The sequence below is a fragment of the Panthera onca genome, chromosome F1 (assembly GCF_046562875.1).
Source record: "Panthera onca isolate mPanOnc1 chromosome F1, mPanOnc1 haplotype 2, whole genome shotgun sequence".
NCBI classification, from domain to species: Eukaryota; Metazoa; Chordata; class Mammalia; order Carnivora; family Felidae; genus Panthera; species Panthera onca.
The window spans coordinates 13,533,573-13,548,418 of record NC_138355.1 but is presented as its reverse complement, the minus strand read 5'-3'; the positions used below and the strand labels follow the sequence as shown (position 1 = coordinate 13,548,418).

The 14,846-nt window shown below is 47.8% G+C and overlaps 1 protein-coding gene across 5 annotated transcripts in view; it reads left to right on the top strand.

Annotated features, from left to right (window-relative positions):
* Window positions 1-14,846, top strand: part of ADCY10 (adenylate cyclase 10) — a 74,976-nt gene that overhangs the window by 32,912 nt on the left and 27,218 nt on the right. For all 5 annotated transcript variants that reach the window (XM_060643421.3, XM_060643422.3, XM_060643419.3 and 2 more), the window contains 5 exons: window positions 3,876-4,150; window positions 6,525-6,661; window positions 11,790-11,918; window positions 13,136-13,414; window positions 13,525-13,815. In XM_060643421.3, coding sequence (XP_060499404.3) covers window positions 3,876-4,150; window positions 6,525-6,661; window positions 11,790-11,918; window positions 13,136-13,414; window positions 13,525-13,815 — 1,111 coding nt within the window. The remainder of the gene's footprint in view (window positions 1-3,875; window positions 4,151-6,524; window positions 6,662-11,789; window positions 11,919-13,135; window positions 13,415-13,524; window positions 13,816-14,846) is intronic.

Here is a 14,846-nt window from a genome sequence, read left to right as displayed (position 1 = left end):
TCGACCGGTGTGAGAGCTTTATCCTAACACAGCCCGCATCTCGTTCTCCTTTCTTCCTTCCAAACCTCAAGTCAAGAGTCTGTTCAGAATTTAGCTGTGCTTGAAAGGGGTCCCTTTCACATTACTCCCGGGAGTCTGGCTTCTCCTTGAGACCAGCCCTTTTTTCTTCTCGCTCTGTGAGAGGTACAATATGGCCAAGGGGTCATGTGTGGAGGCTCCCTAGTCACGCTACCCACATTTGTTTTTTTTTAAACAATTTTTTTTTAACGTTTATTTATTTTTGAGACAGAGAGAGACAGAGCATGAACGGGGGAGGGGCAGAGAGAGAGGGAGACACAGAATCTGAAACAGGCTCCGGGCTCTGAGCGGTCAGCACAGAGCCCGACGCGGGGCTCGAACTCACGGACCGTGAGATCGTGACCTGAGCCGAAGTCAGATGCTTAACCGACCGAGCCACCCAGGCGCCCCACGCTACCCACATTTGAACCCGCAGGCCTATCACTTGCTACCTGGGTAACCTTGTGCAAGTTGACTTACCTATGCCCTTGTTTAATCATCTATAAAATAGGCAGATAGCAGTACCTGACTCACAGGGTGGTGTAAACACACTTGGAACGTTGTGTGAACACACTTGGAATGGCGCCTCTTTGTCAGAAACACTCCTCCTCCTGCCCCCCACATCTTACCTCATTCCCTGAGTAACCTCATGACAATTCACCGAATGTGGACGATCACCAGATTTCTTTTCGAGTCCTCACCTCGTTCATAAGCACCCAGAACCAGCTTTCCAAGAGCCTTCCATATGTAACACGTGGATGTAGAAACTCGCGTTCAGTTCAGCGTCTAATACTAAATTTTATGTTTCCTCCCGCAGGGCCCCTTGTTCCTCAGTCCGATCCTTGATTTAGCTAATGGCAAATTCATTCACGCATCGCTTGAAATTATCTTTGCTCTCTTCCTCATCGGTTGCCATTTCTACGACAGCTACTCAGTTCTCCCTGGGAATGTCTCCTCCCTCTCTTCTGCTGTCGTTCAAGTTCTGTCACTCTGGACGACTTCCATGGCTTCCCAACAAGGCTCTGTGCCTTAGACCTCTCCTCTCCAGTTCATTCTCCACGAACATGTGTAAATTGCGCCACCCCGTGCTTTATACTGTCCACATCACTCCCAGGGCTAATGACATAAGTCCAAAGGGTTTTGGTTTTTTGTTTGTTTCTTAACCTGGAGAAATTCTAGTCATCCTTCAACGTCACTTCTTTGGTGAAAACTCCCAAAGCGCTAGGCATGACTGATCCTTCTTCCACCCTGCTTCTGTAACACTTTGAACATATTTCTTATTATATTTGCCATACAGTATTACAATTTGTTCCTTATATGGGTGTCTCTGCCTCTCAGGCGATTGTGGGCTTCTTACGACAGGGAGCCTGATTCATTTGTGTATTATTATTGCACAGCACAGCGTCTGGCACATTATAAATGATCGATACAAGTTTGTGGCATTGTCTTAGATTTGTACCACCACTTTCTCCTTCTCCGCTTCGGGCAAATAAGCGAGGCATTATGAGTAATTTCAAAATGTCAGACTCTGGACAGTTGGCATTACAAGTATCCAGAAAGCTTCTTAAAAAACATGGATTTACAGGGGCGCCTGGGTGGCTCAGTTGGTTAAGCGTCCGACTTCGGCTCAGGTCATGATCTCGCGGTCCGTGAGTTCGAGCCCCGCGTCGGGCTCTGTGCTGACAGCTCAGAGCCTGGAGCCTGCTTCGGATTCTGTGTCTCCCTCTCTCTCTGACCCTCCCCCGTTCATGCTCTGTCTCTCTCTGTCTCAAAAATAAATAAACATTTAAAAAATTAAAAAAAAAAACACAAAAAAACATGGATTTACAAACAACAACAACAAAACCAGACTCTTCAATACAGAGAACGAAAGAGTGGTTGCCAGAGGGGAGGCGGAGGCGAAACCGGTGAAATAAATAAGGGGATTAAGAGTGCACTTATCCTGAGGACCACTGAGTAATGTATACAATTGCTGAATCATTATCTTGTGCACCTGAAACTAATATAACATCGTTAAATTGTACTTGAATTAAAATCTCTGTGGAAAATGAAAAAACAAAACACACGGGTTTATTACTTCTGCACCTAAAGATCCCAAGGGACTTGGGTTGGGCTTAGGGATTGGTTTAGTCGCTGGCTTTTGTTTGAAAACTTCTCAGTTGTTTCTGACACACCGCCGAGTTTGGAAACCACTGCTAAAGCTACGCTTTAAGCACCAAGACAACTGTCTTTAGATCATTTATTCTCCGTGTGACCTTGGCAAGTTGCTTAACTGAAATTTTCACAGGGCATAGCTTCAATAGTACCACTTCCTGGGAATGTTGCGAGGGGAGAATGAGTTACTTTCTAGAAAGAGCCCCACACGGTGCTTGGAACATATTAAGTACAATGTAGATGTTGGCTTTTAGTCACATTAATTAGAGACCATCCAGTTCAACCTTCTCCTTTTAAATATGAAGAAACCAGGGCCCATGATGCACTCTAGAATTCATGCTTTTTTAGTTCCTGCTAAAAAAATATTTTAACATTTAGTTTTGAGAGCGAGAGAAGAGCATGAGTCTGGGAGGGATGACCTCACGAACCGCGAGACCATGACCTGAGCTGAAGTCCAACGCTTAACGGACTGAGCCACCCAGGGGCCCCTATCTGCCCCGTATTTTTAAAGGCGTCAATCCAAAACAAAACCAATGCAATGCTAACCTCCCCATCCGTTAAAATGTCCTCAAGGTCAATGAACGGCTAAATATGGTAACAGAACGGGGCCATGAGAGTAGACTTATCGTGTAAATGTGATAAAATGGGTCATAACACTTTATGAGATTTTCTTACGAAATGTGAAATTTTCAAGTAGCCTCTGCTGCTTTTGTTTGTAAAAATGTGGAGGGAACGAGTGGGTTAACCCAGTCTCGTCCCAGAGGGAGCCAAGAGGGGTGCAGAGCAGGAAGAGCGGGGGAGGTCTTCTCCATTTAGCCAGCTCACACAGTGGAATCCAGGGTGTGCCCTGTAAGGGGCCGACACTAAGATGTAAACTCTCACTTTGTTTCATCCTTGTAGCCCCACCACCCAGAACAATACCTGACCCTAGTAGATGCACAATAAATGCTTAACGAGTGCATAAATCATTCAGATTATTTGGGGGAGAGGTAGCCTACCCAAGGAATGGGACAGGTGATCTGATTTCAAGGCACCATAGACCATACGTCAGGCTAGAACAGCATAAACGAGGTTCGTCTCCTTCATACCCCCGGGAGATCTTCATTTGTCCATAGATTAAAATGACTTGTGGGGGCGCCTGGGTGGCTCAGTCGGTTGAGCGGCCGACTTCGGCTCGGGTCATGATCTCGCGGTCCATGAGTTCTAGCCCCGCGTCGGGCTCTGTGCTGACAGCTCGGAGCCTGGAGCCTGTTTCGGATTCTGTGTCTCCCTCTCTCTGACCCTCCCCTGTTCATGCTGTCTCTCCCTGTCTCAAAAATAAATAAATGTTAAAAAAAAAAAATTAAAAAAAAAATAAATAAAATGACTTGTGGTAAACATATCAGTCATTTTTATGTAGTGGGTCCTTTCACTTGCTTACAACCCCATTTATCGTACACATTATCTTTACACAAAGCTCTGACCAAGTAAGAAAATCCATTCCAGCTAGCTTTGTCCCGATCGCCACAAACTCCCAAGTTACCGGAATCTAAATTAGTACAAATTACCTGGAAAGAAGATTTTGATTTAGCCCCACAAAACTCAGTGGGTCCACATGCAGACCCGCACACGCGACTAAAAACCCGAAGTCCCACCGCACTTTTCTGTGTCTCCGCCTTGTGCAGACCGTGAAAGAGGAAAGGATTATTTTCATCATCGACGAGGGCCAGTTCATCGACGCAGCCTCCTGGTCCTTCATGGAGAAGCTTATCCGGACTATTCCTATCTTCATCATCATGTCCCTGTCCCCCTTCGTCGACATACCCTGTGCGGCTGCCAGCGCCATAATGAAGAACAGGAACACCACCTACGTCACCCTCGGAGCCGTGCAGCCTAAGGATATCCGCAACAAGGTCTGCCTAGACCTCGATGTCAGGGGCATCCCCAAAGAACTGGACACGTGAGTAACCTGTTTCTCTCCTGAGGTCCCGACCTCCGTGTCTGTTCCCCAGATCCAGACTTCGTGGGTTTCCCGAAGAAGTATCTACAAGTACCCGTTTCAGTATGTTCACTGGGCCCGCTGTTCAAGAGCCATTTCTCATGGTTGGTAGGATAGGCCCCGTTCACCTCTTCCTTGTTATTGCCCCCCGTTAGGTTGTCTCAGACGTTTGCTCGGTGACCTCAGTGTTGCTTCCCCTTCGTTGTGTTGGGTACGGGCATTCTCCGTGTAGTCAGCAGTGACTGCAGACGCCATCGTGGGCAAGTGTCACAAAAGGCAAACTGGGAACACTTAGTATACGTGCTGCCGAAGCGAGCACCCCACTGGTAAAGTTTAAGGACACAACTTGTAAATGAGCAAGGTCCGGCAGTACTGTAGTCTGGAATATTCTCCGTCTGTGGCAGGTGTTGAAGGCTGGCTCTTTACTCACTGCTTTCTGAGTGTCTCAGTGATGCCTCCGCCGGGGCCCAGACCCCAGTTGCCTTAACAACATGGACAGTGTCCCTTCTTTAGTTGACTGTTTACAACCCACCTTAGTATCTGCATCCTTCTTTTTTTTTTGTTTTTTAATTTTTTAGTGTTTGTTTTTGAGAGAGAGAGAGAGAGAGAGAGACTGAGAGCACGAGCAGGGGAGGGGCAGAGAGAGAGGGAGACAGAATCTGAAGCACGCTCCAGGCTCTATGGTGACAGCACAAAGCCCAATGCGGGGCTCAAACCCACAAGCCGCGAGATCACGACCTGAGCTGAAGTCAGACACTCAACTGACTGAGCCGCCCAGGCGCCCCTGCATCCATTCTTTGTAATGAGTTTGCCTTGCTTCTGGAGGAAAGATGTCTTGGACAAAGTCTCATTTAAAATAACCCCAGGCATGAACTTGGCATGGTCTTTCCCTTTGTCTCTCACTCTGTCTCCCCTCTTTTTCTGTGTGTGTGTGTGTGTGTGTGTGTGTATAGTGTATATATATATATATATATATATATATATATATATATATAGTGTATATATATGTATAGTGTATATATATATAGTGTATATATATATAGTGTGTGTGTATATATATATATAGTGTGTGTATATATATATATATATATACACCCCTGTTTATGTTTTTACTTTTTTTTTTTAAATTTTTTAATGTTTATTTTTGAGACAGAGAGAGACAGAGCATGAATGGGGGAGGGTCAGAGAGAGAGGGAGACACAGAATCCGAAGCAGGCTCCAGGCTCTGAGCTGTCAGCACAGAGCCCGACGCGGGGCTCGAACTCACGGACAGTGAGATCATGACCTGAGCCGAAGTCAGACGCTCAACCGACCGAGCCACCCAGGTGCCCCATGTTTTTAAAAAGAAATATTGAGGGGTGCCTGGGTGGCTCAGTTGAGCATCCGACTTCAGCTCAGGTCATGATCTCACGGTTTGTGGGTTCAAGCCCCACATCGGGCTCTGTGCTGACAGCTCAGAGCCTGGAGCCCGCTTCGGATTCTGTGTCTCCCCCTCTCTCTGCCCCTCCCCCTCTCACGCTCTGTCTCTGTCTCTCAAAATAAACGTCCAAAAATTGTTCTACAAATTTAAAAAAAATAAAAAGAAACATTGAAAGGAGAAATCGGAAACTGACTGACATGGTTATTTATAAAGTCAGCAAGGGAAGCAAGACTGAGGATGCTCCTGATTATATAGTTTTGGCTTTGAAAAACATGTGAATGTTTTATGTAATTTTTAAAAATGAGGAACACCTGGGTGGCTCAGTTGGTTGAGTGTCCCGTGTCTTGATTTTGGCTCAGGTCATGATTCCAGAGTTGTGGGATCAAGCCCTATGTTGGGTTCCACACTGAGCGTGGAGCCTGCTTGGGATTCTCTCTCCCTCTGCACCTGCTCTCTCTCTCTCTCTCTCTCTTCAAAATTGAAAGAAAGAAAGAAAGAAAGAAAGAAAGAAAGAAAGAAAGAAAGAAAGAAAGAAAGAAAGAAAGAAAAGAAAGAAAGAAAAATGTAGAAAGCAACCCTTGGGGCTCTTGGGTGGGTCAGTCGGTTAAACGTCGACTTTGGCACAAACTCCCAGTTTGTGAGTTCAAGCCCCGCGTCGGGCTCTGTGCTGACACCTCAGAGCCTGGAGCCTGCCTCAGATTCTGTGTCTCCCCCTCTCTCTGCTCCTCCCCCACTCATACCCTGTGCCTCTCTCAAAATAAACACGAAAAAAAAAAAAAGCAACCCTAGAAAAGGAAAACGAATGGAAACAAATAGAGAATAATATTATTTTCAAATGGTTGAAATGAGTCAAATATTTTTCCTTTGGAAAATATGGTTCGTTGGTGCAAACAGGTGGCCTTGTTCCCACTGCAGGTACCTAGTGGAGGGAAGCTGTGGGATCCCATTTTACTGTGAAGAATTGCTAAAAAACCTTGACCATCACAGGGTACTCATTTTCCAGCCAATGGAGGTGGAGGAAAAGACCAATATGACCTGGAACAACCTGTTCAGTAAGTCTCCCGGTGAAGGCTCTTTCTCTCTGTCCTCTGCAGAGAGAATGGCAGTAATGGCTTTTTCCACAGGCTGCATCCCGTAGGGCCAGGGGGACTGGGGAGGCAAGGAGTGTCAGCTCTGATATCTGAGATGGAGAGAGAACTTACCGTTGCCTGGGGCTCACTGAACGGAGGGAGACTGTGTGCCTCGGAAAGAACACAGAAGAACACCGGGGAATCTTAAAGCCCAGAATCCACACGGAAGGGGATTTAGATGTTAGGTGGTGGGAGAAAATACCTTGTCTTCCAGAGTCTTCTAGCTCAAAGTGAATTGTCACCAGGTTTCCCATACTACAGACGCGTACGGGAGGATGCAATCTGAGATAATGGCATAAAGGAGGCCAGCTGGAGTTTTTAAGAGAATAATTTTAACATCGGGAGGGGGAGAATGGGAAAAGGATGCATTCCAGAAAGTGGAGGATTAAAGCTTCTGTGAATGATAAGGAAAGGTCTGTGTGGGGAGTCGGCAGTGATGAGAAAAATTCACATGTCGGACGCTAAACCCACTGAGCCACCCAAGGGCCCCTGTGGTTGTTGAATTCTTCTATATCCTGGGCCATTTTCTGCCTAGCTGTCCTATCAATTGCTGAGGGAGAAATGTTGACGTCTCCAACTATAATTGTAGACTTGTCTATTTTTAATTCTATCAGTTTTTGCTTCACGTATTTTTTGTTCGGTGAATAAACGCTTAGGATTGCTAGGGGCGCCTGGGTGGCTCAGTGGGTTAAGCGGCCGACTTCGGCTCAGGTCCTGATCTCGTGGTCCGTGAGTTCGAGCCCCGCGTCGGGCTCTGTGCTGACAACTCAGAGCCTGGAGCCTGTTTCGGATTCTGTGTCTCCCTCTCTCTCTGACCCCCCCCCCCCCCCCCCGTTCATGCTCTGTCTCTCCCTGTCTCAAAAATAAATAAACGTTAAAAAAAAAAAACCTTAAAAAAAAAAAAAAAGGATTGCTATTTGTCTTGGTGAATTGACCCATTTATCATGATATGATATCCCTCTCTCTCTGTTAACTTTCTTTGCTCCAAAGTCTGCTTTGCCTGATATTACTATACCAGATACTCCTGTTTTCTTTTGATCAATATTTGCATGATATATCTTTTCTATTCTTTTCCTTTCAGCTTGCCTATATCATAGTATATTTGAAGTGAATTCCTTGTATATAGCGTGTAGTTAAATATACTCAGGTGATTTATCTTTCAGTTAGTAGATTTAGACCATTTAGATTTAATGCAGTAATTGATATGTTAGGGCTTAAGTCTGCCATATTAAGAAAAGTTTCCTTTTCTCTCCCCATGTTACGGTTCTCGTTTTCCTGCCTCCCTTTGCTATTTGAGCATTCTTTAGAATTCTGATTTATCTACAGTATTTTTGAGGCTATCTCTTTGTATAGATTTTTAATGATTGTTCTAGCTGTTACATCATATAGCATATGTCATCACAGCCTACTGGTATCACCCCGTTAACAGTTTGAGTTAAGATTAGAAACCGTACCCCTCGGGGCGCCTGGGTGGCTCGGTCAGTTAAGCATCCGACTTCGGCTCAGGTCATGGTCTCGCAGTCCGTGAGTTCGAGCCCCGCGTCGGGCTCTGGGCTGACAGCTCAGAGCCTGGAGCCTGTTTCGGATTCTGTGTCTCCCTCTCTCTCTGCCCCTCCCCCGTTCATGCTCTGTCTCTCTCTATCTCAAAAATAAATAAACATTAAAAAAAATTTTTTTTTAAAAAGATCGTTCAGTATTTTCTGGGTGATTAAAAATTTTTGAGACTAGAGAGAGGTTTTATTTACACACCAGTGTGAATGTGCCAAATGCCAACGAATTGAAAACACTAAGACGGTTGTCTGGATATGAATTTCGCGTAACTTAAAAAACAACAACTAAATATAATACGTGATCTTAGACTGGATCCTATATCGGAAGAAGAAAAGTGCTCAAGGGACCCAACTGTTGAGCCAGTTGACAACATTGGCCTGTGGACAGCAAATTACTATTTCAACATGAAATATTCTGAAGCCTCTAAGTGTATTCTAGTTATCTAAGAGGGCCCCATTATTCTCAGGAAATCCAGAGTAAGGTACTTGGGGCAAAGGGGCCTGAATGATGCCACTTGCGTGTAAATGCTTCAGAAAAAAACATGTACGTGCAGAGAAGAAAAAGGATATGGCACATGAAGCAAAATATTCCCGGTGGGTGACTTTGAGCAAGGAGTACACGGTCGTGTTCTTACAACTTTTGGAGAAACTTTCCAAACAAAAAGCTTTTCCAAAGACACGCACGCCACTTTTGGGGGTTTCCCGTGGAGCTCGCGGTGAAATCCAGCCTCCCGGCTGGGACCAGAGAGCCCACGGGCTCTGACCTCCACACCTGTCTGGACTCACCAGCGCTCTGCAACGTGCTGCCGCCACCCTGGCCACATTTCTGCCGCAGACCGCTGTCCCCTCTCCTCCGACGCTTGGCACAGCTGGCCCCCCCTCTCTCTCCCTCGGCCCAGGTGTGGCCTGCTTGGGGCAACTCTCTCTGCTCTGACCCATCTAAAGAAAGCCTCCCTGGGGGCGCCTGGGTGGCTCAGTCGGTTGAGCGTCCGACTTCGGCTCAGGTCATGATCTCACTGTCCGTGAGTTCGAGCCCCGCGTCGGGTCTGTGCTGACGGCTCAGAGCCTGGAGCCTGTTTCAGATTCTGTGTCTCCCTCTCCCTCTGCCCCTCCCCTGTTTATGCTCTGTCTCTCTCTGTCTCAAAAATAAATAAACATTAAAAAAAAAAAGAAAGCGTCCCTGACCTGCACCCTCTGTTACTGGGTTTATTTCATCAGACAGCTAAATCACATGATGGCATTATCCCATTAATTTATTTATCTACTGTTCGTTGTCTCCCTGCCATTGTTGGAATTTAAGCGTTGGGAGGCAGGAAATCTGGCACACCTTTGAATCTTCAACCCTAGAACAATGCCCAGTACCCTGGCGGCGCTCAGTTGGTATGGGTTGTGTGATTGAAAGAACGGGTCTCACAGTTGCTAGGTCTTAGAAAGGGAAATGAACATGCGTAAAAGAGCACGGACCGAGTTGTGCCCTTGAACCCCACTCTTCTGCTCCTAATGTACTCAAACACACTCGCACCTCCCCTCCCTGCTTCTGAACTCTTCCTGTCCCCCCCAACCAGCCCTCAGCTCGTCTCCTGTCCCTGGGTCTACTCCTGCAACGACAGCATTCTTCACGTTCCTTAGCCGTCTTCCTTGCTAGCTTGTGTCTCTCTCTCCCCAGGTGTTGGTCAGTTACTCATCTACTCCCTAGCTTCCGTGTGTGTGTGCGTGTGTGTGTGTGTGTGTGTGTGCTTCAACCACAGCCTCGCTCTTAATTCCAGACGGCGTATTCCCAATTGCCCATTGGATCATCTTCCAGACCCCCTCGAACTCAACCTCCTTAAACCTAAATGCATCGCCCTCCCTCCCATACTGCACCTCCTCCTGTATTTCCCCACTTGACTACTGGCAACATTCATGTCTCAGCGCCATCACTGCCTTGCTTAGACCCGTTTCCTCCGTCTTGTTGGTGTGCCGCACAGTATCACTACCTAGTCCTACCCACCATCACTTCTTGATCGCCCGTTGTTACCGTTTCTTACCCCGTCTTCCTTCTCCTGTTCTCTTGTTTCTCCCATACCAACTTCCAGGGTTACTTTCCTAAAAGTAGCTGGCGGATCACTACCCTCCCCTGTTCGGAAACCTGTGCTAGGTCCCCTTTATTTCGGAATAAAGTCCCAACTTCAGAGTGTGCCGTTCAGCGCCCTCCACACTCTGCTCCCAAATCGTCTCCCCAAATACATGTCCCCCGGTAGCACTCCAGCATCCCACACGCTACGGTTCAGCTGTCCTGGTTTCCTTACACTCCCCTGACTTGCCGAGTGCCCTGTGGCTTCTGTGCCTTCACATTGATCGCCCGTCTTCCAATGGAAAACCCCTTCATCCTTCAAGATTCAATCAAAATACTTTCTCCTCCATGAAGCCTTTCTGAATCCAAGACTGAATCATTTTTTCTTCTCCCTTCTCACGACATAGTACTCCTTGCTTTTTTAGCTTTTAGGTCCCTTGTCCTGGCACGACGATTAGTTACTTACCTCTCTGTTTCTGTAGACTTTGAGCTCCTGGAGGTTGGAAGCGTGCATTATTCACATTTACAGCCTTCACAGGCTATGGTGCACAAAGGGTCTGTACCGTATTGATAATGAACTCTCGACGGTCTTTGAGCCCACTCACCTGACACCTGTTTACTGCCTGGAAAGTTAGCTCCTTGCATACATATCTCTCCAGGAGACTGGAAACTTAGCTATGTTCACCTCCATATTTCCACATCACATATCGCCGTGCCTTACGATGAAGGTGTTATATGAATGACTGAAGGGTAAGTCAGTAATGCATTTTAGAGTAGCAGGAGACAAAATTACTAAGCAAGTTTATGATCCAGCCTCACCATTTAAAAATTTTTAAGTTTATTTATTATTTTGAGAGACGAAGCAAGAGAGAGGGCAGGGGAGGGGCAGAGAGACAGAGGGAGAGAGAGAGAGAATCCCAAGCAGGCTCCGCACCATCAGCACAGAACCCGACGTGGGACTCAAACTCATTGAACCATGAGATCATGACCTGGACTGAGAGTCAGGCACTTGAACGACTGAGTCACCACCACCCAGGCGCCCCCAACCTCACCATTTTAAACAATCTCTCTCTGATGAACATGCGGTGAGTCAAGTCGTCTCCCACAGAATGGGTTTGCATCTGAGTGTGGATATTTGAACGCGCGTGCAAATATATGTCACCATGAGATACGTCCTGATAATCTGTGAGTCAGATTTTTTGTAAATCGCATGTACCACAGAAGACTTCCGATAGTTACTGCCAATCCTTTGGGGGCAGCAGAACATTTTTGAATACATTTCGATTTTCACGTATGAGTTCGCTTAAACAGTATTCCAAAATATTTGGCGAGCCAACAAACGTCTCTGCGTGCACTGTCTCTCATAAGATCCCTCTTGACGTTTCTTGGAAAATCAAGATAACAGAAAAATGACTCTCAACTTTTCTCCCTTGTTCTCCCCCTGTAGAGAATTTTAGTAGGCCAACAGAGGAACTAAATATTTTTACTCTCGGTAACGAGGAGGGAAATGAGGAAGTCTGTAACCTCGCTAGTGGTGTCATATTGAAAAACTTGTCACCTCCAGCATCATTAAAAGGTAAAGACAATTTGCGTGTTCGTTTTCCAGGACCTAGACTCCCCTTTTTCGTTCTCGAGGACAACTGCGTAAAAGGGAGAAAGGAAGGTCATCATAGACTGATGACGTTTGTCTGTTTTGTGCTGCCCCGGGCAGTCGAAGTCTCCACGGTGGGCTTCGCCTCCCTGCTTCTAATTTGGAGAGTTACCTGCTCCCCTGTGCAATTTCTGGAAGCTGACTTGAACAAAGTTGTGTTCAACTGCATGAAAGCATGAAGCGTAATGCATTTTTCATTAAACCAATGCCACGTAACGAGAGAGAAAATCTAATCCCGTAGCTTTTGCTGCCATTTACTTTTAAAAGACATGGAGAGTGTGGAATTTATATCCAAGCTCTGTTATTACTCTTTTAAAGAAAAATGGCTTTCAAGCAACGTTCTGGTGTAACTTGGGCTCCAACCCATGCCATCTATAAATAACTGAAAAGGTTTTGAAGGGTGACCTAGGGACACCTCAAGGTCCTCAGTCTTCCCAAAGCATCATTTGTTTCTTCCGCTAGGTCTATCAAAGTAGGAAGGTGGACTGGCTTGCCTTCTACAGTGTTCTGTGGGCAAGTTGAGAAATGCAGATTTTGTCCCACTGCAGGTGATGTAATAGCAAGACATCCTGGTAGAAATGTTCTGGAAGCCATGTGACCGTGACACCTGGGCTTAGATGAGAAGCCGGGATTCGAGCTCAGAGCTCCCTGGCACTTGGTCGTGAGCATAGAGGTGGTAGTCATAGGCTGTCACACGAAAGAAGGAGTCTCTGGGCAGGTGGAGAGGAGGCTTGCTGCTGGGAGGAGGGTGAGTCAGTGACGAGGACAGACAAGGGCCCGCTGGAGAAGCCAACCCGGCTCGTGGATGACAGGCTCTCACCTCCCACCACCGTGGCCCGCCGTGACCTCCCCTCTCCTCACAAACCCCATCACGCTTTTGCGCCAGATCTGAACACCGCGACATCAGTCTTATGCCGATCGGGCCGTCATGCCGGGCGTGTTTCAGACGCCGGCACCTGCCTCTCTCGTACCCCCCAGCGCATGCTGTCTGTGGTGTAGACACCAGGCAGATCCCTCGTTTGGTTTCGCGTGGCCGGGGTTGCGTGAAGCGAGCACGGTAGAGCAGGACGGCTGTCCGCCCGTGGGCCGTATTTGCTCCGGACGAGTGACTGGTTCCCTACTGTGTGGCTTTTCACCCGCAGAAATCTCTCTGGTTCAGCTGGATAGCATGAGTCTCTCCCACCAGATGTTGGTGAGATGCGCGGCCATTATCGGCCTGACCTTCACCACGGAGCTGTTGTTCGAGGTTCTCCCTTGTTGGAACATGAAGATGATGATCAAGGCCCTGGCCACTCTGGTGGAATCCAACATCTTCGATTGCTTCCGGAACGGCAAGGAGCTCCGAATGGCTCTAAGACAGAACGCGGCCTCGTTTGAGGTCAACTATCGCTCCCTGTCTCTGCAGCCCAGTGAAGGGCTGGGTGAGTAGATCCGGGAGGCAACCCACATCTCCTCTTTGCCCGGCCAGAGGGCTGACGTGCGAGGTAGGGGGGCTGGGGGAGCTGATCCGCCGCCTTTCTGTTCGTCCCAGCCCACGGTGAGGAGGAAGAGCTCCGCGAGCTGGAAAGCGAGGTGATCGAGTGCCACATCATCCGATTCTGCAGGCCTATGATGCAGAAGACGGCCTATGAGCTGTGGCTGAAGGACCAGAAGAAAGCCATGCACTTGAAGTGCGCCCGCTTTTTAGAGGAAAATGCCCACAGGTGTGACCACTGCCGAAGCGGCGACTTCATCCCCTGTCACCACTTCACGGTGGACATTCGGCTCAACACTTTGGACCTGGATACTATTAAGAAGATGGCCAAGTCCCGCGGATTTACAAGTAAGACTTACTTTATTCCCCGTTAGTTCTAACTGCCCCTGGGGAGGGAGAGGGGGGCGCGGGGGCGGCCGAGTCCAGCAGGAACCGTCTTGCTGTGAGACTGTCAGAGGGGGTTTGGGGATCAGGACGCTGGTGAAACGGGGCGCAACGAGAGCTCAAAGGAAAATATCCAGAGGGATAAAGCTGACCCAGCTTAATTCACACCAAGGGATGGAATAGAAGTTTCGGTGGGGGGGTCGGGGGGGCCGGGTCTCACACGTTGAAGCAGAAACAGGAGCAAGAGGGAGGAGTGTTTCTCAGCAGGCAAGAATGCCGTTGCTTTGTCCGTCAGGTCTGAAACAAGGTTCCAGCGGAGAAAGAATGCGAGTGGGGTAGAATTATGCAGGGCTAAGCGGGTCAGGATGCCAGAAAAGGGGGCTCCCGCTCAGGGCAGGGGTTCAAGGCCATCTGTGAAGCAAAAGTGAGAAAGTTACCATCCGATAGCACAAGTCAGCCACGCGATCTGGGGAAACACAGGTTTCAAGGGGCAAGAGGGACCGAGGACTCTGGTACCATAGGCATGATGGATGTGAGGCCAAGGGTCGCAACCCCAATTCCAGCCCCCCTCGTGGGTGACCCAGGGAGAACTGGTGGGCTACATGTCTTAGCTAAAGCCTTGGTGACTGTGGCTAAACCCGGTGAGGAAACCGGAGGCTTAAAAGTACAGGATTCCTATCTTTCGTGGATATTACACACTGGGAAGAAATGTATGGAAAGTGCCCAGCACATAGTAGCTACAAAATAAATCTTTATTTATTTATTTTTAATGTTTATTTATTATTTTTGAGGGAGAGAGAGACAGAGTGCGCGTAGGGGAGGGGCAGAGAGAGAGGGAGACATAGAATCCGAAGCAGGGTCCCGGCTCTGAGCTGTCAGCACGGAGCCCGACGACGCGGGGCTCGAACTCAACAAGTATTGAGATCACGACCTGAGCTGAAGTCGGACGTCTAACTGACCGAGCCACCCAGGCGCCCCATAATAACCTTTAAGAA